The 23,940-nt window shown below is 45.8% G+C and overlaps 1 protein-coding gene across 12 annotated transcripts in view; it reads left to right on the plus strand.

Moving 5' to 3' along the window:
• Positions 1-17,234, plus strand: part of MTCL1 (microtubule crosslinking factor 1) — a 126,047-nt gene extending 108,813 nt beyond the window's left edge. For 9 of the 12 annotated variants that reach the window (XM_055238143.2, XM_055238196.2, XM_055238181.2 and 6 more), the window contains 4 exons: positions 3,393-3,689; positions 5,920-5,951; positions 9,149-10,682; positions 16,062-17,234. In XM_055238143.2, the coding sequence (XP_055094118.2) occupies positions 3,393-3,689; positions 5,920-5,951; positions 9,149-10,682; positions 16,062-16,295 (2,097 nt within the window). In that variant the 3' untranslated portion in view covers positions 16,296-17,234. Of the gene's footprint in view, positions 1-3,392; positions 3,690-5,919; positions 5,952-9,148; positions 10,683-13,350; positions 13,408-16,061 lie in introns of all 12 variants that reach the window. The other 3 variants (XM_055238189.2, XM_055238214.2, XM_055238223.2) reach the window with 1 other exon arrangement.
• The last annotated feature ends 6,706 nt before the right edge of the window (positions 17,235-23,940 follow it).

The following is a 23,940-nucleotide window of genomic DNA, read 5'->3' on the forward strand; positions in this document are numbered from 1 at the left end:
AGGTTTTTATTTTTACTTTTGGGAATGAAGAATTTCTAGTAAAGGAAAAATTAGATACATGTGGTGATCCTCAACTTTTGAAAAGTCAGTGACTTAAAGATGAGCCACAGCCTCATTTTGATACTATATTTTGGAAAGGTAGTAGTGGTCAGGAGCTGACCTCCAATTCCAAGTTGTCAGTATTGAAACAGTTCGGCCAAACTGACAGCCTCAGAACCCAGTCCTCAAGGTGGACATCTTTGAGCATCATAGATCTGAAACACGTGAGTTTCGGGCATGCATCTGTTCTTGAAATCTGTGTGATGGATCCCACCGTTTTCATACAATGATGTCATTGCTGTTTTTAGAAGAGGATTGGTGACAAATGAACTGATGCTTCAGACATGCAATTGTGGCTTTGAAATCTGGCCTTTTCCCCAAAATATTAAACATTTTTAAAGAAGATTTCTTAAATCTCAGTGCCCCATTCCTGAAAATGAGGTAAAGCAATTATAGGCATTAACCAGACTTCCTGAAAAGAGGATATTGGTACAAGTGTGTATGGGTGTATATAGATTTTGTTCATTTATCAGTTATTGGGTTGCTTGTTCATTTAGCTTTTAGCTACATACTCCGTAGATAAATGAGAGATGTAACTGAACATTCTTCACAGTGTATACTCTCAATATTTGACTACTTGGTAAGCCATATAATATAACCTTGACTGTGATAACCTAATACAGATGGTGAAAGCAGTAACACTAAATCCATTTTCCACTTTCAGAACACGTGCTTCATACTTGTCTGGTGTCATTAAATTCCTACATAATTTCTGCACCACAGGAGGCATGTTATGTGATGTCTGACTGTGGGAATGTGGCTAAGGTCATATAACGCATTTTATCTCTCTTATCAGCGTCTCTTGTCTCAATCCAAGTTTGATTGCAGGGTAGGGGTAGGAGACTTTCATGGAGTCACACTACATTTCTCCTTAGAATTGTTGAGTTCCCAGTTAACATGCAGATGATGTAAAACTTGCTGTTATATTTGCTGTACTTATCAAGCTAAAAAGTGTCATCCATTCATTCTCCTTCCAGTAACTTTCTTAAATCAGCTGCCATTCTTTTAAAAAATCCATTCTTTTAAAACCTGTTTACAAAGTGGCCTTTTTTCTTTCTACCAGTCTGGGGAAGGTGACACTCTCGAGGGTTTATTGTTTCCTGTATTAAAATACAAATCTTTAAAATGTTCGACTTGCATTAAAAGTTGTTTTACTGCAAGATTGCAAGTAGGTGCTGATGCTGGCTGAAATGACTCCTATAGGAAACCCTCCCCCTCTGAGGACTCGTTCTATTACAACACCCCAGAGGCATCTTAGCAGCAGATATCTCCACCACAACCACTCCAGTTCATTTTTAGGAAACCTAACACTTCGCAGCTTGAGTACAAGTTGCTCCTGGCTGCCTGGGTTTATTTTTGAAATCCTACTTTAGTGAGTTAGAAGGTGCTTGTTCATAGCTCTCCTGTTTAGTCATTCTTTTCCCCCTTCACTCACACCCTCAGTGCACATTTGCAGCTTCAGATGGGATTCTTGCATTTTAATTTCTTGCCCAAAATAGCTTAGAGATGATCATGTGTTGAAACTAAATTGTGCCGACATGCATTAAATGAACATATAAAAAGCCTTCCTTTTTTTTTTTTTTTTTTTTTTTTGAAGAAAGCAGTTAGCATCTTTAAGAAAACTGCAAAGAACTGTGTCATCATCAGGGAGGAGGAGGAGAGAGCAGAGGGGCAGAGCTAAAACGTAGAGTTTTTAGGTTTTGCTGGGTCCCTAATTTGACTGTGAACTGCCTCAGATGCTAACATGTAAGCTTTGGCTGCATCAGACTCCATCTTTCTCAAAGGTAAAGATAAATCTCTGTTTTGCCACCTTAGAAATTACTAACAATGAGCAAACGTCCTTTTGTCTTTACTGTCTCATATGGCTTTCTTCCTGACTATACAGAAACCATATTTACGTCCAACTTGTGGATGAATGCTCAAATTAGGACACAGAGATGCAGTTTGTAGTGATGCTTAAAAAAAAAAAAAAAAAATGAATTGATCTGCATTCAAGGAGGTTTTAGAATTTCCTGGAACAGTCTCAGCGCTTGAGGACTTCAAATCATTATTTGGCCACTCCTTCAGGTCAAATCCAAATGTCACTTTCATCGTTCAGATACTTGACTTATTCAAAAGAGCAGTCAATCCAGTAGTGTGAGCTTGTCATCCAATAAAGGCCCCATTAAAGATTCATAGGCGGAAATAGCTTCAGGTCTCAGTTGTGCTTTCTGTGGCTGTTTTAGAAAAGGAGGCAATGAGGAGGGATCAGGAGAATGGAGTGGAAGCTGGTGAAGGCTCCTCTGGGGAGGGAGGCCGTGTGGCCTGCAAGCCGTTTGCCTGCCTGCCTGCCTCAGCAGTTCCTTGTGATTTCATATGGGCTCCCTCCCTGAGCCACCTCCACGAAATCTCCATCTAGTGCCGCAAAACGGCCCAGAAAGGCATAATGCCTTTATGTGGGCTGGGCTCCCACTGGACAGCATGATTCCAGTGAGCCCATGTGCACAACCTATCTTACGGATAAGGAAACTGAGCTCAGGAGAGTCGGGAACTTGCACCTGCCTGCAGACCAGCAAGCCACACATTCGTGGTTCCAACTCAGGTCTTCTAATTCCAGGTGGCCCTGTGCTTGCCCACTACCGCTTCTTGAGTTCAACCAAGTCAGGGAAGAAAGTATGACTCTAATGTAATGTGGCTTTTTTTTTTTCTTCACTCAGTCATACCAGATCTTTACTTGCCTTTATAGCTAAGTTTTTATCCTCTCAAATAAAGTGTAAGTTATTTTTAACACCAAATGGTTACAAACTCAAATTTGCTCACTTGAATTACCGATAGGACCTGTTCCACATGCCCTGGGGCTAGTTAGGAAAATCAGATTCACACTCAGAAGTTTGCTATCACTGATAGTATTCCACTGAGTATGTCTTTACTTCTGAAGGAAGTTCCAAAGAGAGTTTTAAACATGTTCTTTAACAGTATTAGATTTAAAAATAGTAATAAATGTAGAATTTCCCATGAGCACAACACTCAGAGTTAAGTACGATAACACATATATTGGTGTCAGAAAGAGTTCACCATGCTTGTGTGTGGTTAATGCAGATTTTCTGGGCCAGATAAAATTGTGGGTTTTGTAAGGCATCTGTAATGTTGTGTTACATTTTGAAATTAAGATCAGAACTTTAAGAACATTTGCTTCTCACAATATTTTTCAAACTGACCTTTGTGTAATTGCAAACTGTGGAGAAACAATGTTCTTAGGGAGACCATCAGACAGAAACGTGAGGCTAATTATTTTCATTTTTAAAATTGTCAAGTTGCAGAAAGAGAACAGTCCCCGGAAAGGTGGCAGTTTCCTCTGTGATCAAAAAGACGGCAGCGTTCGCCCCTTTCCCCACCAGGGAAGCCTCCGCATGCCCCGTCCTGTGGCCATGTGGCCTTGTGCAGACGCCGACTCCATCCCCTTTGAAGACCGGCCGCTGTCCAAGCTGAAGGAGTCGGACAGGTGCTCAGCCAGTGAGAATCTCTACCTGGATGCCTTGTCCCTGGATGACGAGCCAGAAGAGCCACCAGCCCACAGGCCGGAGAGGGAGTTCAGGAACCGCCTCCCTGAGGTCAGCCAGGTTTTGTCCATCCTAGTTAACTACTGTGGAATGAGGGAGCCGTCATGAAACCTAAGAGGCATCTGCCAGATTCCTCTCCTGGCTGGCTCCAGCACTTTTGCGTACAGCAACCTCCGAATTGAGTAAAAATGAAATCTTCACAACACCAAGGGTTTTGCTTCACCCTAAATTAGCATGCTCTGCTGTCAAGTTTAACTTTGCCCCCTTGTTTCAGGTTTAGAAATACTGGACTAGAGTCCTATACAAAAGGAAAGTCTCACAAATAAGTGTGTCCCATAAAACACACAAGAGGAAGTAAATAATTCTGGGAAGTGTACATGCTCAACATTTCTTTTTCCTTTTTTTTTTTTTTTTTTTTTATTTTTTTGGAGATGGAGGTCTCACTGTCTTGCCCAGGGTGGAGTGTAGTGTCCAAAAACGGCTCACCACAGCCTTGACCTCCCAGGCTCAATTGAGCCTTCCCCCTCAGCCTCCTGAGTAGCTGGGACCACAGGCACATGCTACCATTCCTGGCTAATTTATTTTATTTTATTTTTTAAGTAGAGACAGGGTCTCCCTATGTTGCCCAAGCTGGTCTCAAACTCCTGGGCTCAAGTGATCTGTCTGCCTTGGCTTCCCAAAGTGCTGAGATTACCGGTATGAGCTACCACACCCAGCCTCAACTTTTCTTGAAATAATAGTACAGTCTTCTGATTCTAGAAAACTAATAACCAAAAACATTCTGGGCAAAGGGAAAAAAATCCAACACTTAGAAACCTTACATAAATTAGACCACCAAATGGGTGAGCTAAGCTGTAGACATTTCCATGGCACAGCGTTAGTTATGTTTTTTCTGGTTTTCATATTTTTAAAACCTTGTTTTAAAAGTTGTTCTAGGGCTGGACGTGGTGGCTCATGCCTGTAATCCCAGCACTTTGGGAGGCCGAGGCGGGCGGATCATGAGGTCAGGAGATCAAGACCATCCTGGCTAACATGGTGAAACCCCGTCTCTACTAAAAATACAAAAAAAATTAGCCGGGCATGGTGGCGGGCGCCTGTAGTCCCAGCTACTTGGGAGGCTGAGGCAGGAGAATGGCGTGAACCCAGGAGGCGGAGCTCGTAGTGAGCCAAGATCGCGCCACTGCACTCCAGCCTGGGCAACAGAGCGAGACTCCATCCAAAAAAAAAGTTGGTTCTAGGACTCATTACCTGTGAAGCAGTTCAACAGTTGCTGCAGCTATCATTTGGTCTCCTAAACACTTAAGACTTAGAAGAGTTCATATCAAATAGTGTTGTTGAAATATGCAGAAATTATATTTCACTCACATCAGTAAGGTCAAATGCCTTATCCTCAGCAATGTGTATCAGGTTGATAGGACATCGCTACATTCCCACCCTGTCTGATCTATTGGCAATCTTGTACAGTCCAATTACATAGTAGAGGTAACGTGGGGTGGGGTCAGGAGCCTGTGCGTGGGTTCCAGCCCACTGGAACCTGCATGGCAGAGACAAGGGGCATGCTCACTAAGGGGAACGGTACCCCTTGCTATTTACTGTCTTGAAAAATATGCTTCCGTTACTGTTAGTCAGAGGCTTGCTGCTTCAAAACCACATCAGCACAAGAGTGTTTTCTCAGTAGACAACCTTGTGTTTATGTTGTTGTCTACAAACACAGCTATCATTCTTCTTAAAGGGGAAGGCACTGTAGCTTTGCCTCTGATTCTAAATGGGAATGTTTAAAACCAACCAAGTGCCCAAGTCTAAGGATGTCATGCCAACTTCTACAGCAAGATTGGGACCACTGATGTTACTCTGTCACCTTCCATCTTCCTCTCTAACATAACACACACACACACACACTCTCTCTCTCTCTCTCAGTCTCACTCTCACACTTAGGTTGTTACAAATCCCGCTTTGAAATTCGTGTAGTCGGTGAGGTCCTTTGAGGAAGCACAGAAGAGCCACCTCCTCCATGACAAAGTTTATAGCCAGTTGTTCTCACTCATGTGGGCTTCTCCCTGGACTGCAGAAGCTCCAGCCCCTCATCATGCTGTGGACTCGCTTTGATGATTGTACTTCAAAGGCCTCAGAGCAGTAGCACTCCTAACCAGAGCTTGGCCTCAGTGCACATTTTAAATGGTGTTTTCCTGGAGGTGCAGAGCAAACAAATCACTTAAGTACATTCAGGGCTTCTAGGCAACCAAAATTTACTGATTCAGATGAAGTTATTTCTTCTTTATAGGAAGAAGAAAATCACAAAGGAAATCTTCAAAGGTAAGTAAGATTGATGAAAATAATAGATTACTAGAATAAGAATGTCTTGGTCTTAAAATTTTGTTTTGTCAGTGCCGTCTATTTTACCACTCTTCAAAATGACTTAAAATTATGCCATTTCTGAAGAAGTGGCTGCTTTATTATTCATTTCATAAACATGGTATTTTTGATTATTAACAAAGAAGTTAGACATGCTGTGTCACACGTGTATGAGTTTTATGGTAAGGACTTTCCAGTTGTCGTTGTGTTATGTATACAAAGGAATGTTTGTGTTTACTGGTTTTTGAAAGGTCCATGGAAACCTTTTTTCTCATTTGAAGTCTGGGAAAACTCTCTTTTGTATGCTGTGAGACGCTTTATACACTGTATTTAAAAGCTCCACTAAGAGAATTTATTAAAATATTTTCTGGCAGTAGTCCTTGAAGAAGATATATAGTGGTTGATGTGGTTGTTAGTTACACACCAGTTTTTTCCTCCCCAGTTTAATTTCCTCCAGTTTTACGTTTTCTTCATTCTCCAAATGAATACATACCATTTCTTCTACATGAAATTTCTTCTCAGGCAATTCAGCATTTCCAGATCGCCTCATCCTTGATTTTCCTCTGAACTTCGAGTCTGTGAATGACTGTCCCCTTCCCATTTGCTCTCTGCCGGATCTCTGCAGCACCTAGCCGTGCCTGTGGCACACTTCTGTCCTTCACGCTGTCTTCTCTGGTCTTTCTTGGGTGGTACAGGCCAGTACTTGAGAGCTCAGGCTCTAGAGCCAAACTGCCTGGGTTGGTTGGTTGGTTGGTCGGTTTGTTTATTTATTTTTGAAATGGAGTCTCGCTCTGTCTCCCAGGCTAGAGTGCAATGGCACAGGCTTGGCTCACTGCAACCTCTGACCCCTGGGTTCAAGCAATTCTGCATCAGCCTCCCGAATAGCTGGGATTACAGGCAAACTCCACCACACCCGGTTAATTTTTGTATTTTAATAGAGACAGAGTTTCACCATGTTGGCCAGGCTGGTCTCGAATTCCTGACCTCAGGTGATCCACCCACCTCAGCCTCCCAAAGTGCTGGGATTACAGGCATGAGCCACCGTGCCCAGCCCAAACTGCCTGGATTTAAGTCGCTTCTGCCTCCGTGGGTAGGTTACTCAACTGCTTTCTGCCTCAGTTTCCTCATCTGTATACAGGAGGTATTTTGATTATCTTTTTTTTTTTTGCAGCTTACATATGTTAATACACAGAATGAAAGCAGCACATGGCACAAAACAAACAGTAAACAGTTTAGTCATTACACCCTCCTACCTTCCCCATTCACAGCAGTGCCACGTCAGTGTTTCCAGTTAGGCTTTGGAGCAACTGTACTTCACCACTCAAGCCGTCAAGCTTTATGCTTTCAAAAGTAACACATGCTTGTTGTAAAATGTAAATATTGGCTGAAGCAAGAAAATTGCTTGAACCCGGGAGGCAGAGGTTGCAGTGAACAGAGATTGTGCCACTGCACTCCAGCCTGGGTGACAGAGTCAGACTCCGTCTCAAAAAAAAAGAAAAGAAAAAAGAAAAAAATATATATCTCGAAATGTCCAAACTGAAAACTGGATGTGCCCTCCCCACCATCCCCTTTTCCTCTGATTCCGACTGCCCGGTATGTTTCCATCATACTCTCTTCGATGCACCTGCAAGCGCCTACACACGCTCCAGATGGGTCCTGGGTTTTCTCATCATGGTTTTGTTTGCTTTGGCTACTGCTGAGGTTAATGCCTCTGCTTTCTGTGTCTTTATCATCTCTGTTCCACCATATCCATCCATGCCCCAGAGGCACTGAGTTCCCACCCAGGTAGGTGCCACTGATTTAACTCTGAGACAGTTCCTCTGTGGGCAAAAGTGGGAGTTAGATGAGCTATGTCCACAGAAATGTGGAAAGGACCAGGGTGTTGGCATGTGTTTGGCACTTACAGTCCCCAGCAAACAGTGTTCTGAAACTCATTAACTCAGCAACTCCTTGAATTGAGAAGAAGGAAATTCATACTTGCTGGAAAGCTCATGACCTTGGGACAAATCAACCCATCCCTACCATTCCCCTTCCTTTCTGGCACTGGATATAGCCAGCTTGCAGTTATTCAAAGCACCACTGGACAGTTTGTAGATTATTTCTAACAACAAAAAGATAACAAGATGGAATGCCTAACAATGTCACTTTTAGCCTGCTGTTTTACCCCATAGTGCTGACCACATGGACGGGTGCCTTGCCCCCAAGGTGAAGCCAGCTGTCAGCAAAGCTGCCCAGAGCTTTGCTGGTTCTTTGTACCAGTGCACACGGTACAGGGACTTGCTCAGAGCAGACCCCAATTCTGGCCTTATCATCATTAATAGGTCCTATGGAGGAGTGGTCCATACACTCAATCTGGGACCCCTTCCACAGGGCCTGCACTAGTTTAGATCCCTAGGTTTAAGCCTGTGCTTTGTGGGGTGAAAGGAATGTCAGTATGTCCTATAAGAATCTGGACAGTGAGTCTACAGACACCTCATCTCCCTATCCCACCCCAGCTGGAGGGATTCCAGGCCAAAGAGGTTCTGTTGCCAGAGCCAGCAGGCACAGCCAGCCCCAGCCCCGTTCCTGACCACCACTTCTTTGCCCTGGTGGTAGTCATGCCCAAGCACTCCAGCCACTTTCTGTCTTAGCCTGGAAGCATTGCTGGCACCCCTGCAGCACCTGCCGGGCATGTGAGAGGCATTCAGCGAACTCATGGCAAATTGAAGGTGCTAACACCTGGAAGAATCCACACCAAATCTGTATCCGTTGGGTGGCAGCTTGCCAAAACCTGGCCATCGCCATGGCTCACCGTCTTCACCCTTCGGTTGTGGTCTGAGTGAGTCTCCTGAGAATTCTCACTGAGGCACTGAGGCCTCAAGTGATTCTCCTGTCATGGCCTCCCAAAGTGTTGGGATTACAGGTGTGAGCCAGAGTTGGTTATATTAAATTCTAACCAATGCAAGGCTTCAGGAATAATTCCAGAGCCACATAGAGTCCAATAAATGCCCACAGGGTAAGTCTGTGAGTGCAGCACATGAGCAGCTGAAAGTGTTCTCCTGGTGTGGGTGGAAGCGGGTGCCTTCACTGACACTTCTCACGCAGGGCAGGACATGGGTGCTGTGGTGTGTCGGAGGCTCCCTGGCAGGTACTGACACCCTCTTTTCTGCTTTTCCCAGGGCGGTGTCCGTGTCCTCCATGTCTGAGTTCCAGCGTCTAATGGACATCTCCCCCTTCCTGCCTGAGAAGGGCCTGCCGTCCACCAGCAGCAAGGAGGACATCACCCCACCCCTGTCTCCAGACGACCTCAAGTACATTGAGGAGTTCAACAAGAGCTGGGACTACACACCCAACAGGGGCCACAATGGTGGGGGGCCGGACCTTTGGGCCGACAGGACCGAGGTGGGGCACGCAGGGCACGAGGACAGCACAGAGCCTTTCCCCGACTCCTCCTGGTACCTGACCACAAGTGTCACCATGACCACGGACACCATGACCAGCCCAGAGCACTGCCAGAAGCAGCCGCTGCGGAGCCATGTCCTCACCGAGCAGTCGGGGGTGCGCGTGTTACACAGCCCACCTGCCGTGCGCAGGGTCGACAGCATCACGGCGGCGGGTGGCGAGGGTCCCTTTCCCACAAGCAGAGCCAGAGGGAGCCTGGGAGACACCAAGGGTGGCCCTCCAGAACCCATGCTCAGCAGGTGGCCTTGCACCTCCCCCAGGCACTCCCGGGACTATATGGAGGGGGCACGGCGCCCCCTTGATAGTCCCCTCTGTACCTCCCTGGGGTTTGCCTCCCCACTGCACAGCCTGGAGATGTCCAAGAACTTGAGTGATGACATGAAGGAGGTGGCCTTCTCTGTCAGGAATGCCATCTGCTCTGGCCCTGGCGAGCTGCAAGTCAAGGACATGGCCTGCCAGACCAATGGGTCCCGGACAATGGGGACCCAGACTGTTCAGACCATCAGTGTGGGCTTGCAGACTGAAGCCCTGCGTGGCAGCGGTGTCACCAGCAGCCCCCACAAGTGTCTCACGCCAAAGGCTGGGGGCGGTGCTACACCCGTGTCGTCTCCTTCCCGGAGCCTTAGGAGCAGACAGGTGGCCCCTGCCATCGAGAAGGTGCAGGCCAAGTTTGAACGCACATGCTGCTCCCCCAAGTATGGTTCTCCCAAGCTGCAGAGGAAGCCCCTCCCCAAAGCTGACCAGCCAAATAACAGGACTTCAACAGGGATGGCCCAGAAAGGGTACAGTGAGTCAGCCTGGGCCCGCTCCACCACCACAAGGGAGAGCCCCGTGCACACCACCATTAACGATGGCCTCTCCAGCCTCTTCAACATCATTGACCACAGCCCCGTGGTGCAGGACCCCTTCCAGAAGGGCCTGCGGGCCGGCAGTCGGTCTCGCTCAGCAGAGCCCCCACCAGAGCTGGGCCCAGGCCAGGAAACAGGCACCAATTCCCGAGGAAGGTCGCCTAGCCCCATTGGGGTGGGCTCAGAGATGTGCAGGGAGGAAGGGGGAGAGGGCACCCCAGTGAGGCAGGACTTATCTGCTCCCCCTGGCTACACCCTCACTGAGAACGTGGCCCGGATCCTCAACAAGAAGCTGCTGGAACATGCCTTAAAGGAGGAGAGGAGGCAGGCTGCCCACGGGCCCCCGGGTCTCCACAGCGACAGCCACTCGCTGGGGGACACAGCCGAGCCAGGGCCCATGGAGGTAATGAATGCTGAGTGCCCCACACCCTTCTCCACCAGCTCTTCCCTTTAGCTGTGGGGCAGGTTGGGACTTGGGATTGTGCTCTGTCATTTGATCTCAGGAATCGTCCATGATTGGTTGTCAGGAGCTGGGGAGGTGTTAGGTTTATGGGAGAATAGAATAGGCAGAAAAAACCCTGAGCAACTTTTTTAAAGAAAATGTTATTTGATTGTCCTTGGGAAATCATATAGTCCATGGTTTGATTTGGGTTCTGTCACCAGTCTAAGTGATTGATCCTTATTTATCAGGGCGTTTCATTTGGGGTTAGTTTGCCTTCTTTCTGTGTGAATTTGTGCACATGTACAAACTATGGCATAGTTGTGTCAGGCTTTCTGCATACCGCAGACCTTCATATGTGACAGCATGAGGTGAGCTGGAGAGGGTCTGGACCACATGAGCACGAGCACATCTCATCAGGAGCCACAAGATCTTGATTCCTGGGCTGGCTTCCTTACAAAACAGCCATCTGGCAGCTCACAAATCACTTACCCTCTTTGTGGCCATGAGCCCCCCTAGCAGTAAAACCAAGTGAAACAAATAGACAAAATCAAAATCCTGCCCTAATATGATTATCATTATTGCCCTTGATATTACAAATCAATCCACTATGAATTGGGTTCTGATGCATATCCACATGTGGTGTTTTTATACACCACTTTACAAAACGCTTCCCATTTCCACTTCAACAGTGAGCAAAATGAAAGCCTGATGATGATGCTGGTGGTGATGGCTATGGTGATGCCACTTTGTGGTTTGTGCAGCACAGAGAGGACGTGTCTGTCCAGTGAGTGATTCCAACTCGCCAGGAGTCCGGATGGACAGGCTCCACACTGGGAACACCTGGCCCCATGAGCACTCTCTGAGCCAGGCTGCTCCTGCAGATGGGAGGGGTCAGAGGAGGAGGAGGACGGCAGCTTGCTCCTGGTCTGCCCACTGCTTTCTCGCCAGGACCCGAGCAGCCCTGGCTTCATGGGCAGGGAGAGGAGGAAGGTGTATTGCCTGTTTCACCTGGCCCATGTTTCCCACAAGAGGGTAAATGATGGCTAGCTTCCCAGTCTGACCCACCAGTGAATGTTTAACTCAGAATGCAGGCTTGAAATCTGAATAGGTCAGACCTGTGGAACTGCCAATGGCTTACAGAAATGGCAATTCCATATGGTTCACACCTAATACAAATATTGAGAATACATGGCCTACATGTTCCAAGATCTGAGTCTTTGTGATAAAGTTGTTTGCATGCTCTGAGGACAAACTGCTGGTTGAATGTTCTCAGGTGACAAATGGTGTCTTCTTTGGGCTACTGTTACCCCATCCTTCTGGGGTCCTCAGGTAAGTCCTCCTGTCGTGGAAGGGTCTGTTTATATGTGAGTGCCCTGCCTTCTTAGGGCTCTGAATCTCAGTTGAAATTGGGGCTATGTCACAAAGCATTAACCGGCTGTGTCTGTATTGTCTATTTATATTACACACCAAATAGAAATTATTTTTTAGGAACCAAAAAAAAATGCTTTGAATTACGAATAGTGAATCCTGCAAGCAAAAATAGGTTCTTGATGGAATCCCAGCATTATGGCATGAAAACGGTTTTATCAGTACAAAGTGGCGCCCAACCCCTTTTGTCCTCCGTAAAGTATTCATTTAGATTTTCTCTTCACTTGGTGTGTTTGCCACCAAAAGAGATGATGTGAAGGAAGCACGGTTGCAGGGACTCAGAGCAGGCATGGAGCACTCATCGGCAGCATCTAAATGCCACGGGCTCTTTTTTCCATTTCTGTTGGAATTTTGCTTGTTCTAGATTCCAGTGGGATTGTTCCTGAATTATGTAATACATTCAGGCCATTGCAACCCCTTCCCATTGCTCCATAAATTATGCAGTAGTTCTAGGTATGCATTCCCAAATCCCCAGGACTACTTCTGATTCCAAGCCCACCCGGTGCCCTGTTGCGGAATCTTTCCCTGAATGTTCACTCAGGCATCCACACCCAGGAGTGATGCAGGTGACAAGAAATCTGCCTTTCTCACTGCACTGTCATCCCGTAAGCCACTCAGGCCTCTTTTTCTCTCGACACCATGGCATTAGTTCAGCAGTGCGGAGAGAAGCCATGAGGAGTTCCGGTGTGAAGAGAAAGAATCTGAAAATGGAATGCTATTCCTCCCTCCCCTAAGTGGAAAATGTGAGGGGAACTTTTTAGAGTAAGTGGCAGTAGCTTGGCTGTTGTGACCAAAACAAACGTAGCCATATAATAGTCTCTGTTTTAGATACCAGTCATGCAATTTCCATATCTCTGTTTGCCAAAATGCTGTTTGAAATGTTAAATGCTAAAGGGTGACTCGGAAGCATAGAAACTAGAGGGAGGTCTGTGGCTCCTCCATGGAGTTGCCTTCTCCTCTCTGGGCAGATGGCAGAGGGCAGGCCTGTGTGCCCAGCGCCTGGCCACTTCCCCACACCAGTGTTGGAGTGAATGTGCTAGATCTGAGAGCCCGCAAGTCTCTGCTGGTGGCTATCCCTGAGTGAGAGGGACGGTCCTCTACCTCTGGGCTTGCTCACTTTAAACCTTTATTGTTCTCCTGTTTAAAAAAACACTTTCCAACCTTCTTGCTTTTCTTTTCTTTCTCTGTCTGTTCTGTCCAGAACCAAACTGTCTTACTAACTGCCCCCTGGGGACTCTAGCCCTGCCTGCCTCACGCTGTAAGTGCTTTCTTCCTTGTTTCCCAACTGTCTGGAGAGGTCGTGTTGTGTAACTCGCAGTTGGCACCTGACACTCATCACCCGAGGGAGTTCTGCCCGGTGGCAGCACCCTCGCTCACCCCAAGTTCCAGGAGGTTTGCCTAAACCCAGGAACAGATTGACAAGGCCAGAGACTCATCTGCCCTGCTAGAGGGTTGACCACTCAATGCAGAGAAGGGTTTTTAGGTTATAGAGATTCTGCTGAGATTTCTCCGCTTTTGTACATTTGCAGCCAATATGCTTTCAGAGAATTGAGTAGATACTGGCCAGGAGGGGACATCCTAGGCACAGGGGTCTTGCCTGAGGGGGTCTTTGGGCCCAGCCACCCAGGACTGGTCAACATTTTGGTTACATACGTGTACTGACATGTGCTGAAATGAGGTGTGACCCTAATGTGATAAGGCTTTTTTTCATTTTTCAACAACCGTACCACAAGGAATGAACCCAAATATACCTTGTCCTTCCAAGTGAGCACCGTAGGTGACAGAGTAAATGCTCAATAAATATTTGTTGAATGAATAAACAACAACAACAAAATCATCCCCACTCCAAATATGTTGAGAACTTCTCTCAGAATTGCTTTCAGAGTCTGAGTCAAAGCATGTGAGAAAAGATACACTTTTTGATCAAGGATATAGTCATCCACCCACCTCATCCACTGGCCTTAACTCGAAGTGTTAAGTACAATAGTATCTGTTGTCAAATACAACAGATGTATCCCCATGAAAAGATGACAGGGAACATGGGGAGAGCCATTTCCCAGAAACGTGCTACAGGGGCAGCATCCCAGGACACCATGCCATGCAGTGACCACAGTGGCTTCTCGGGAAAGCACAGCATCATTTGCTTGAACATGCTGGTGTGTTACTAAGGAAAAGGTTCATTCCCTTGAATGCAGACTCACAACGTTTCTTCCTTCACAAGCAGAGGCTGGCAAAGAGGGGGTACTAAATGGTCTCATAAAAAGCCTGCCTTTCAGCACCAGCCAGGCGGAACGGGATACAGTGGTGTCAGATAAACCTATGACAGCAGCTTCACCAACACACAACACACACAGAACAGATACACAATACACAACACACACACTACTCTTACAACAAGGGGAGCACAGACACAAAACACACAGATTCCCGAACCGTGTGTCCCAGTCAAGCACTGTGGGCTGCAGTGAGATGAGGACACAGGAGCACCTTGGGTTAGTCTGCGTCTTGGTGGCTGGTGGCACTGGTGGGGTTTTAACTGGAGAGGTATTTCTGGTTGTCACGGTACTGTTAGCATAATGCTTTGGGAACAGAAGCTTCTCCCTGTGGCCATATGAAGTTCCAGCCACAAAAGCAGCAGGGAGCATGAAGCATAGTCTCCAGGGCCACTGTTCCTTTTCTGTTGACCCCAGAGGGAGGCAGGGAAACCACTCGCCCCATTGCTCTTCTGGAAGCCTGTGGCTCCCACGCTGTCCTCGGGCCATGCTGTCTCTGCCGTGTTCCATCTTCTCCCGAGTGACACTGTCCATTCCGTGCAGCCGTCTGTCCTTCCCCCGCTGCTGCTCCCCTGCACCACTGGCTGGGCTGTCCTCATCCTGGTCTTTTCAGTTGCTTGTCACATCTTTTTAAATCCTCCAACTCACTTCCTTTCTTTGAGGGTCCTTGTTCTCTGTCATCCTTCCTGTGCCTTCCATTCAGTTCACCTCAGCTTCCAGTGTCTGAGTGTCATTCCAGCCAGTGGGCTCCACGCTGGGCAACTCAATTTCCTCATGCCACAGCTTTTTACACTTCTGTGTATCAGCAAATTCCAAATTTGGGTGTCCTGGTTTTGTAACAAGTAAGGACAAGGAGCTCAACATTCTTTAAAAACAAAGTAGCTTGAGAATAAGGATTCTAGGTGGTGTGCACATGGTTGAGTGTGTCTTGCATCACCTGTTCTCAGAACATCAGGATGCCTGAAACACAAAACCACCAGTACATTCTGATTCTACTTTTTAAAAATGCTGCTGCAATTGAACAGTCATTAAAGAAAATTAGACCCAAATTAAAATTTCTGCCTGCAGCATTTTTTGCCATGTTGTCGGAGTTTGTTTAATCTACTCCCAGTCAATTTCAAATAAACAGTAGCAGAGTTCGTTTAAGATGACTACCATTGCTAACACAGCTGAATGAAATCAGAGGTCTCTTTGTGGGCTCCCAGTAGATCCAGGCCCTATAGGACCGGTTCACTTGTCCACTGTAGCTAAATAGATCATACAAAAGGGCCAAATGAAGAGATCTACCAGATAGGAATATGATGAAGTGGCCTGTGGAGACCACTGCCACAGTCACTGTGTCATGTCTTCTGTATACCCCAGCCCAATTCTAAAGGAGCTTTGCAAGCTGACTCATCTCACAGTATTGCTGTGTTTAATCATAATTGGTCTCTTCCCATTCATGTCACTGATCATTTGTGTAGAATTCTTTATTATTTTAAGTTATTCTGCATGAGCATAGAAAGTAGTTAATATTCACGAGTTGCCTGTGGTTTATACTTCATCTCACTTGAGTCTGTTGAGAAGTGTGTTTGGGGGAATCATCCACTGGTGACACTGCCGGTCTAAGTAACCCTGTCTCCCTTTCTCGGCTCTGAAGGAACTACCTTGTTCTGCACTAGCTCCATCCCTAGAGCCCTGCTTCTCCAGACCCGAGAGACCAGCAAACCGTCGCCCTCCGTCGCGTTGGGCCCCACATTCCCCCACTGCCTCACAGCCTCAGTCACCCGGAGACCCGACGTCCTTGGAGGAGCATGGTGGCGAGGAGCCACCCGAGGAGCCGCCACACCGAGATGCAAGCTTGCATGGATTATCACAGTATAATTCACTGTAATTTGCATAACCACACCATCACCATGAACAAAACTCTGCCCAAAAGGAGAGATCTAGTTTTCTCAAGGTCAAAGAATGTTTTTTAAAAACACACAGCTGCTGAATGTTCAACCTGTGAAACTGAGATGTTTCTAGAATGAAACAGTAAATGTGCCTGTAATAACTTAATTTTTTTCATAGCTCAGAAAACTATTTTTGTCTCCATCTTTTTTACACACAGTATATTAAACGAAAAGGTAAATAAGGTATAAATAGATTTAAAAAATAAAAGTTTTAAAAAATGTACATTTTAAGAGATTCTGAACACCCTCGCTGTCAATACCTGACTGCCTCTCTGTTAAATTTGCACTGTTACATTTTGGTTCGGTTTATTTCCATGTTGAATTAGAGTGGATTAAGTTAATTTTATTTTGTCAGTGTTACTGTTTTTTAAGAATTTTTTAATGCTTCAGACTGTCCGATCAGTGAACTTTTTGTAGTGAAGAAGCCATGAAGCCAGTAGACAAGACAGATATTCTGTATACTGGAGGGGATACAGGATGATTTTGAAAAGGTACAAAGTCCTCAGTGGGCTTAGAAAATTCACTGTATGATCCTTCTATTATCCTACTTGGCTTGCACGTCTTCGGGTGCATGTATATACCGCTACTGTGTCCTCGCCATCACCTAAATGTGACTCAGTCTGTTCCACTGTAATATGTTGTGAATTTCCTTGTACTGTACTTTTATTGTTGGTCTTCTTGCATCGATGATCCAACAGCAACAACATTTTTAAATTATTGTGAAAAGATTAACTGGCAATGTACAGAGTTTACTCAAAGTTTTCTTAAGGGAAAACACTACAAAAAGTCACGAGGATACCAAATGGAAACACATGATGGTGCCTCTGAGTCTGTATGAGACCGTGATGAAGTAGAAATAAAGCCCTTCTGAGATGGCAGCATGTCTCGGTCTCTCATTTCACACACCCTCCATCTTTTCCTAAGGACTCAGATGGAAAGTTTTCCGTAGCTAGGGGAATGAGGGAGAGAAGAGAGCATGTAAAGAGGCAACAGCTGCTAATATATCTTGCTGGGAATGCACTCTTTGGGTACGTGATCATGTTGCAGTTTTACTGTTCCCCATAAGAGAGTCCTAGGATAGACAGACAGCTTTATTGTTGAAAAGCCAAAACTGTGGTGTGGGCGGAGATGTGAGGAAACTGGTTACCTAGAAGTCAGTGTGCCCGGCCACTCTTCCCGCTCTGCTCATTAGGAGAGAGGGAGTGGCCCATAACTCTAGAAGAGGCCTTTCCATCTCTGATCCTGAGAGGAGCCCGCCTCTCAGTGTTTGGTGGAGTAGAAAGAAGTGATGCTACTGAAGAGCCCAAAAAGAATGACTTCAGGCTGAAGCTTCTGGCTTTAATATTTCATTTAATGCTTCATTAACCCAACAATTTTCTTCTTATCTAGATGAGCTGCTAATGTAATAGGCTATCCTAGCATTACCACAGCTTCATCCTTAAACTGAAGTATTTTCAAAAAATAAAAACCAACAAGTGTTGGCAAGGATGTGGAGAAATTGGAACCCTTGAGCACTGTTGGTGGGAAAGTAAAATGGCCCAACTGCTGTGGAAGACAGTATGGCTTCCTCAAAAAGTTAAACATAAAATTACCATAGGATCCAGGGATTCCACTTCTGGATATACACCCAAAAGGACCAAAAGTAGGGACTCAAACAGGTGTTTGCACACCCATATTCATAGCAGCATTATTCATAATAGCCAAAAGGTGGAAACACTTCAGTTGTCCATTGACAGATGAATGGATCAACAAAATGTGGTATATACATATAAAGGGATACTATTCAGCCCTAAAAAAGGTAAATTCTGACATAGTACAACATGGATGAACCTTGAGGACATTATTCTAAGTGAAATAAGCCAATCACAAAATGGCAATTATTTGGTTCCATGTATCTCGTTTATGTATCAAGAGTAGTCAGAGTCAAAGAAAGTAAAACAGTGGTTATCAAGGGTTGAGGAGGGAATGGGGAATTTGTGGGTAATGGGTACACAGTGTCAGTTCAGGATGATGAAAAAGTCCTGGAAATGGGCAGTGGTGATGGTGCACAGTGAATATACTTGATACCACTGAGTTGTACACTTAAAAATGGTTAAAATGACAAATGGCATGTAGATTTTACCACAATAAAAACTTTTTTTTTTTGAGGTGGAGTCTCACTCTGTTGCCCGGGCTGGAGTGCAGTGGCGCCATCTCGGCTCACTGCAAGCTCCGCCTCCTGGGTTCACGCCATTCTCCTGCCTCAGCCTCCTGAGTAGCTGGGACTACAGGCGCCAGCCACCATGCCCAGCTAATTTTTTGTATTTTTTTTTAGTAGAGACGGGCTTTCACCCTGTTAGCCAGGATAGTCTTGATCTCCTGATCTCGTGATCCACCTGCCTCTGCCTCTCAAAGTACTGGGATTACAGGCATGAGCCACTGCACCCAGCCTAAAAACTTTTTTTCGAGATGGAGTTTCGCTCTTGTTGCCCCAACTGGAGTGCAATGGCGTGATCTCAGTTCACCACAACCTCCGCCTTCTGGGTTCAAGAGATTCTCCTGCCTCAGTCTCCCAAGTAGCTGGGATTACAGGCATGTGCCACCACGCCCAGCTAATTTTGTATTTTTAGTTGAGATGGGGTTTCTCCATGTTGGTCAGGCTGGTCTCGAACCTCCGACCTCAGAGGATCTGTCCGCCTCAGCCTCCCAAAGTGTGGGGATTACAGGCATGAGCCACTGTGCCTGGCCAATAAAAACTTCCAATAAATGCAAAATATAAATATTTCACTTTACCACTCTAGATATACCTGCAAACAAACAATCAGCAGGTCAGTAAATATTCTTTGCCTATTCTGTGCAGATTGCAAATGCTGAGAGGTACATTGGTATTCCTTCAATTGGAAGCAACCAGCCACCAACAAGAAGGGAAGTTGTGGCTCTCACGACTGACAGCCTCAAACCATGCCGTCAGGACTTTGCTCAGTCTCCTAACTCTGTCTACTCTGTGTGGCTTTATTCTCAGACAAGCATCACAAAAGTGGCAACGATGGTCCTCAGCTGCTCCTATTCGTTAGCAACTCCTAGAGAAAGGGGATCTCTTACCAGGAGGTCCGGTGAAAGCCCAGGGCCGATGATTCTCATCTGGTAGGGATTAAGTCTCATGTCTGGCTCTGAGCCCATCATGGTGACAGGAAGACCCAGCAAAGGAAAATCAGGGTGCAATTAGAATAGAGGGTGTCAGGCAGTAAAGGCGTATACCACTGTGGGACACCCCAAAATTGCAAGGAAAAAGCTCTGACCACCACAGAACTTGCCAACTGGTTGGAAGAGATAAAATTCCCAGGCACAAAAGCAATAAAATGCAAAAATGGTGTGGTAGAAATTCTAAGTACAGTAGGGCTTGAGTTGGGCTTGGCAGTACGGGAAGCATTTCAATATGCAGGAGGAGAAACAAGTGGGAGACGGGAGGAGCAGAGGTGTGAGGGGCAGGAATAGACACAGGTCGCATTGGGCAGTGATGCAAAAACCAGGCTGGGAGCAGAACTTTCATCAAAAAAGCCACATCTGGCAGCACCAATGCCTTGAAAAGCCGTCTGGGAACTTCTCCTCACATCTTATTTTCTAAAAGTTGGGCATATGTATTCTTAAGTCTAGGGTGGAAGCACTCCAACTGTTTGTTAAAGGCCAGGCAAGACAGTAGGATGAAATCATTTTCCACACCACTGTCCAGATGAATGCCAAGGCTGCTATGTGGGTCACACATGGCTGTGAAAGGGGAGCAGCTGCCTGAAGGGAATGGCTCCATGAGCTGCCATGAATGTGCCAGTTGTGCCCTAAAGAAAGCAGCAGAAGATTCCTCAAACATAGCCACAGACCACACGCCAGGCGTGCCCTGCCCCCTGGGTAACAGCCAGCACCAGCAGCCCAGAGATATTTCTTGTCCAACTGCAGCCAAATTGGGCAATAGTGGCCACATTTCACCCTCTCTTCTTATCAGGAGGTAACGTTAGCATTTTCAGTATTATGCATCTATTTTTTATATCTGTGTACATCATAATTCTATTTCTTAAACACATTTGCTTCAACATTTTTTCCTGTAGAATGGCCTGTAATTCTTAGGTAATACGTTTGTTTCACCCTTTTTGTTCCTGTACAATGAATGTAACGTTTACAAAGTCCTTATTTTTTAAATTTAATTTGTTTTTAATTGTATATATTTAAGGTGTACGTGATGTTTTGATATGCATATACAAAGTAAAATGATTACTATAGTCAAGGCAATTAACATATTAACATCTCACATAGTTATGGCAGGAGCACCTAAAATTTACTCTTTTAACAAAAATCCCAAGTACAATATTATTAGCTATAGTCCTTATGTTGTACATTAGATCTCTGCACTTTATTAAGCATGATAGAGTTATGCTTATTTATTTTGTTTAAAAAGCAACTAAGAAGTACAACTACCGTTTTCTATTTTCCAGTTCACTGTTTTAAACTGTGGTAAAATACCCATAACATTTGTCATTCTTGCCATTTCAAAGTGTACAATTCAGTGGCATTTAGTATATTCACAATGTTGTGCAGTCACTACCACTATCTACTTACAGAATATTGTCATCACCTGAAAGGAAACCCCATATGCATTAAGCAGTCACTGTACCCAGCCCCTGGCACCCACTCCTCTAATTCTGTCTCCATGGATTTGCCTATTCAGGATCGTTCATGTAAGTGGAATCATGTATCATGCGGCCTTTTGTGTCTGGCTTCTTTCAATTAGCATAAAGTTTTGTTTTTTGTTTTTGAGATGGAGTCTCACTCTGTTGCCCAGGCTGGAGTGCAGTGGTGCAATCTTGGGCTCACTGCAACCTCTGCCCTCTGAGTTCAAGCGGTTCTCCTGCCTCAGCCTCCCGAGTAGCTGGGATTACAGGCGCCTGCCACCGCGCCCAGCTAATTTTTTGTATTTTTAGTAGAGACGGGGTTTCACCATCTTGGCCAGGCTGGTCTTGAACTCCTGACCTCGTGATCCACCCACCTCGGCCTCCAAAAGTGCTGGGATTACAGGCGTGAGCCGCCGCGCCCAGCCTCAGCATAAAGTTACCAAGGTTCATCTGACACAGAATTTTTCTCAGCCACTTTGCCAACCAGGGACCTCCATGGCCAGAGATGCCCCCCTGCTGCCTGGGCCTCATTCAGCCCCGGGCCTGCCACTGGAGGTACCCCACCCACTAAGCCCACCTGTGTTATAGCTTATACCCATGTTTGGCAGTTCCTGAACTCTCGTCCCACATCCAAGAAGAATAAAGATACACTGACAATTTGAAGGGTAAGGAGGGTGGAGAATAATTTTATTGAGTGATGGAACAGCTCTCAGCAGAGAGGGGACATGGGGGTGGTCCTCCACCTCCATGGTTAGGTGGTTTCTCTCTCAGTGTGGCTGGGTCCAGGATTTTTATGGGCTCAGAATAGGGAGTGTGTGCTGACTGGTTTGTGAGTATGCAAAAAATAGCAAAATGAAGATGCTGCTCAAAGGTGGGCATGACAGTGTAGAAAACCACTTAGGAAAGGGTAGTTATATGTAAAATAGGTGAAAGGTGGGGATCAATCAAAGGAAAGCACGCCAAATGGGAAGACAGGTTCTCAATCCGGTTCATGGATTTGACTTTTAGCTTGACTTTCAGGCTTTAACTGTCTTTGGCTTGGAGATGGGATTTCACCAGGACCTGCCCCATCTGCCTGGGCATTTGCCTGCCTCCTGCCACTATCACATCCATGTTGTAATATGTATCATTCATTCCATAAGGCTGCATAACATTCCACTGTGTAGATATATCACATTTTATTTAACCATTCATTGGTAATGGTATGTGTCTATTTTTAAAACAAAACCTTTGATTACCTTATTTTATTTATTTTTAGAGATAGTTTCACTCTGTCACCCAGGCTGGAGTCCAGTGGCACCATCACAGCTCTCAGGCTCAAGCGACACACCGCCACAACAAACTAACTTTTAAAAAAAATGTATTGTGTGGGCAGGGGTGGTAGAGGAGGAGGGTTGTTTCAGTGGGGGGAGGGTGTCTCACTATGTTGCCCAGGCTCGTCTCCTACCTTGGCCTCCCAAAGCATTGGGATTACAGGTGTGACCCATTGCACCTGGCTGGTTACCTTAAACATCTTTAAGCATTCCCCTCAAAGGAGGCAATTCACAGTGAATCATTAGAACACTCAACAATCAGTTTACATGATTAAGGCACTTTGATGTCTTTAATCTTAAATCTTTCATCTTAGTTGTTTTAAGAGGCCACCAATAGATATTTTATACTTGTCATGCTCTTCTTTGATTGCATTTAGTCCTTTCAGCATCATTCTTTGAATGCAGTATGTATCAGAATCCAGTATAGCAGGAAATTAGGCCCTGAATCATAAACAAACTGGTCACTTGAGTGAATTTGATGACCGTGGGTCTTTAGTGCACTCTGGTTCACTAAAATCAAGTGGCACTGAGAGTGACAAATCTGGATTTGAATCCTGGTTCACACACTTAGAGTAATGCAACCTCAGGCCATCTCTTTAATACTTATTTGTTTTCGTTTCGTTTTGTTTTGTTTGAGATGGAGTTTTGCTCTTGTTGCCTAGGCTGGAGTGCAATGGCACAATCTTGGTTCACTGCAACCTCCACCTCCGGGTTTAACCAATGATTCTCCTGCCTCAGCCTCCCGAGTAGCTTGGATTATAGGCATGCACCACTACGCCCAGCTAATTTTTGTGTTTTTAGTAGAGACAGGGTTTCACCATGTTGGCCAAGCTGGTCTTGAACTCCCGACCTCAGGTGATCCACCCGCCTCGGCCTCCCAAAGTGCTGGGATTACAGGCATGAGCCACCACGCCCAGCCAAGACTTATTTGAAAAACAGCAACAATAATACTTCCCAGGGCTATTGTAAGGATTAAGGTTTGTTGTTTACCTATTGTATGCAAGATACCATTCTAAGAATTGCAAACACCAGAGATAAACAGAAAAGACAAGCTCCCTGCCTTGTGGAGCTTAGTTATGAGAAACACATAGCAAATAGGGCTAAGTGGGATAGGGAACTAAGAGGCTTCCCTGGGTAGGTGCCGTTTGCACTGAGGCCTATGAACAGGAATCTGTCTGCCAGGTAGAGGGAAGAGCTGGTGCAAAGTTGAGATGGGTTGGGGGGCATGAACTTGGTATGTTCCAGGAAGTGGACGAAGGCCACTGTGGTCACAGCAAGGTGGGCAAGGGCACCAGAGAGGGGCAGGAGGAGGAGTCAGGGCTTAAAAGAGGCCTAGTGGTCCACAGCAAAGGGTTTAGATTTTGTTCTAGGTGAGGGGGGAAGAAAAGCCATTGGAAGATAAAAAGCAAGGAGTTACATAATGTGATTTGCATTTTTAGATTACTGTGTTAAGGATTAGAAGTGGATGAGATTGGAAGGCTTCCAGTTGCAAGGCTGTGGTGTTGACCCAGGGAAGCACCAACGATAGCTTGAACAGGTTTTCTGCTGCTGTTATCAGCCTCACCACCACCAGGCCAGCCGCATGCTGCTTGGCGGGAACCACGCTCCAGCAGGCCCTGCTGCCAAACTCC

The sequence above is a fragment of the Symphalangus syndactylus genome, chromosome 1 (assembly GCF_028878055.3).
Source record: "Symphalangus syndactylus isolate Jambi chromosome 1, NHGRI_mSymSyn1-v2.1_pri, whole genome shotgun sequence".
Taxonomy (NCBI): Eukaryota; Metazoa; Chordata; class Mammalia; order Primates; family Hylobatidae; genus Symphalangus; species Symphalangus syndactylus.